At 64.3% G+C, this 1024-nt stretch overlaps 1 protein-coding gene across 1 annotated transcript in view; it reads left to right on the top strand.

Moving 5' to 3' along the window:
- Positions 1–771: 771 nt before the first annotated feature.
- The window catches only part of MNEG_9966 (NAD(P)H-dependent glycerol-3-phosphate dehydrogenase), a gene marked incomplete at both ends in the record, with an annotated part of 2005 nt that continues 1752 nt past the window's right edge, over positions 772–1024 (top strand). Inside the window, one exon of the mRNA XM_014041564.1 lies at positions 772–871. Within this exon, the coding sequence (XP_013897018.1) occupies positions 772–871 (100 nt within the window). The remainder of the gene's footprint in view (positions 872–1024) is intronic.

Raw genomic sequence — 1024 nt, 5'->3', positions numbered from 1 at the left:
GGGAATGGGGGCGGCGGGGCGCCGGGGCGCCGGGACCGCGGGAGAAACGCCCTTCGACCCTGGGTGCACGCAAGGGGAACTGCGAGGGTAATCCGATGCCACAACAGCGCCCTCGCGCAGCGGGGCTCGCGTCCCGACACTGGAGTTCCCTTTCAGCACAACGCCCGAACACTGTGCATATCAGACAACTCGCCGTTCTCGCGTCCTCACGCCCGGTCGCTCGCCCCCCATACAATCAAACACCCTGAATCTCCAGCCCCTGTGAAAGACAAGCTAAGGCCAGATGCCATCTTGGTGTCCTGCAGCAAGGGCATCTTGAACGGCACCCTGGAAACCGTCGAGCAGCTGCTGCACAGGGTGCTGCCGCAGCCGGCGCACGCGCGGCTGGCGTTCCTGAGCGGACCCAGCTTCGCCAAGGAGGTGCGTGCGGGGAGCGCATGCGCGCGCGTGGCGCGGCTGTGGGCGTGCTCGCGCGTGAGGATTGTGTGTGTGTGTGTGTGTGTGTGTGTGTGTGAGTGTGAGAATGTGTGTGTGTGACTGTGTGTGTGTGTGACTGTATGCGCGTGTGTGTTTGTTGAGTGACAGCAGGCATTTAGTGCAAGGGCCGATGAATGGTATATGTAGTTTTGAGGTCGATGCAGTTAGTTTGTATCTGTGATATATCTTCTTTGCTCTCAAACCCCCACAGACAATAGAAGCTAAGTACATCTGCCAACACACCCCCCTCCCCAACCCACCGCCGCCCCCCAGGTGGCCAGGGGCCAGCCCACCATGGTCACCGTGGCGGCGCGCGACGAGGCGGTGGCTGGGCAGGTGCAGCAGCTGCTCAGCGCGCCCTTCTTCAGGTGCTACCGCACCACAGACGTCATAGGTGAGGGATCTCGCGCGCGTGCGCCCTGACTGCTGCAGTCTGGGGTGGACAGGGCCGATGCTGAGGGCGGGTTGCGCGCAGCTCCCCAGACCCCCACCCCGCCGCCGAGCGCAGGGGGGGGGGGGCGTGGCGAGCGCCTGTTGACACAGGCGG

Source organism: Monoraphidium neglectum (genome assembly GCF_000611645.1).
Source record: "Monoraphidium neglectum strain SAG 48.87 unplaced genomic scaffold scaffold02129, whole genome shotgun sequence".
In the NCBI taxonomy this organism is placed as follows: Eukaryota; Viridiplantae; Chlorophyta; class Chlorophyceae; order Sphaeropleales; family Selenastraceae; genus Monoraphidium; species Monoraphidium neglectum.
This window is presented reverse-complemented; position numbering and strand designations above follow the sequence as displayed.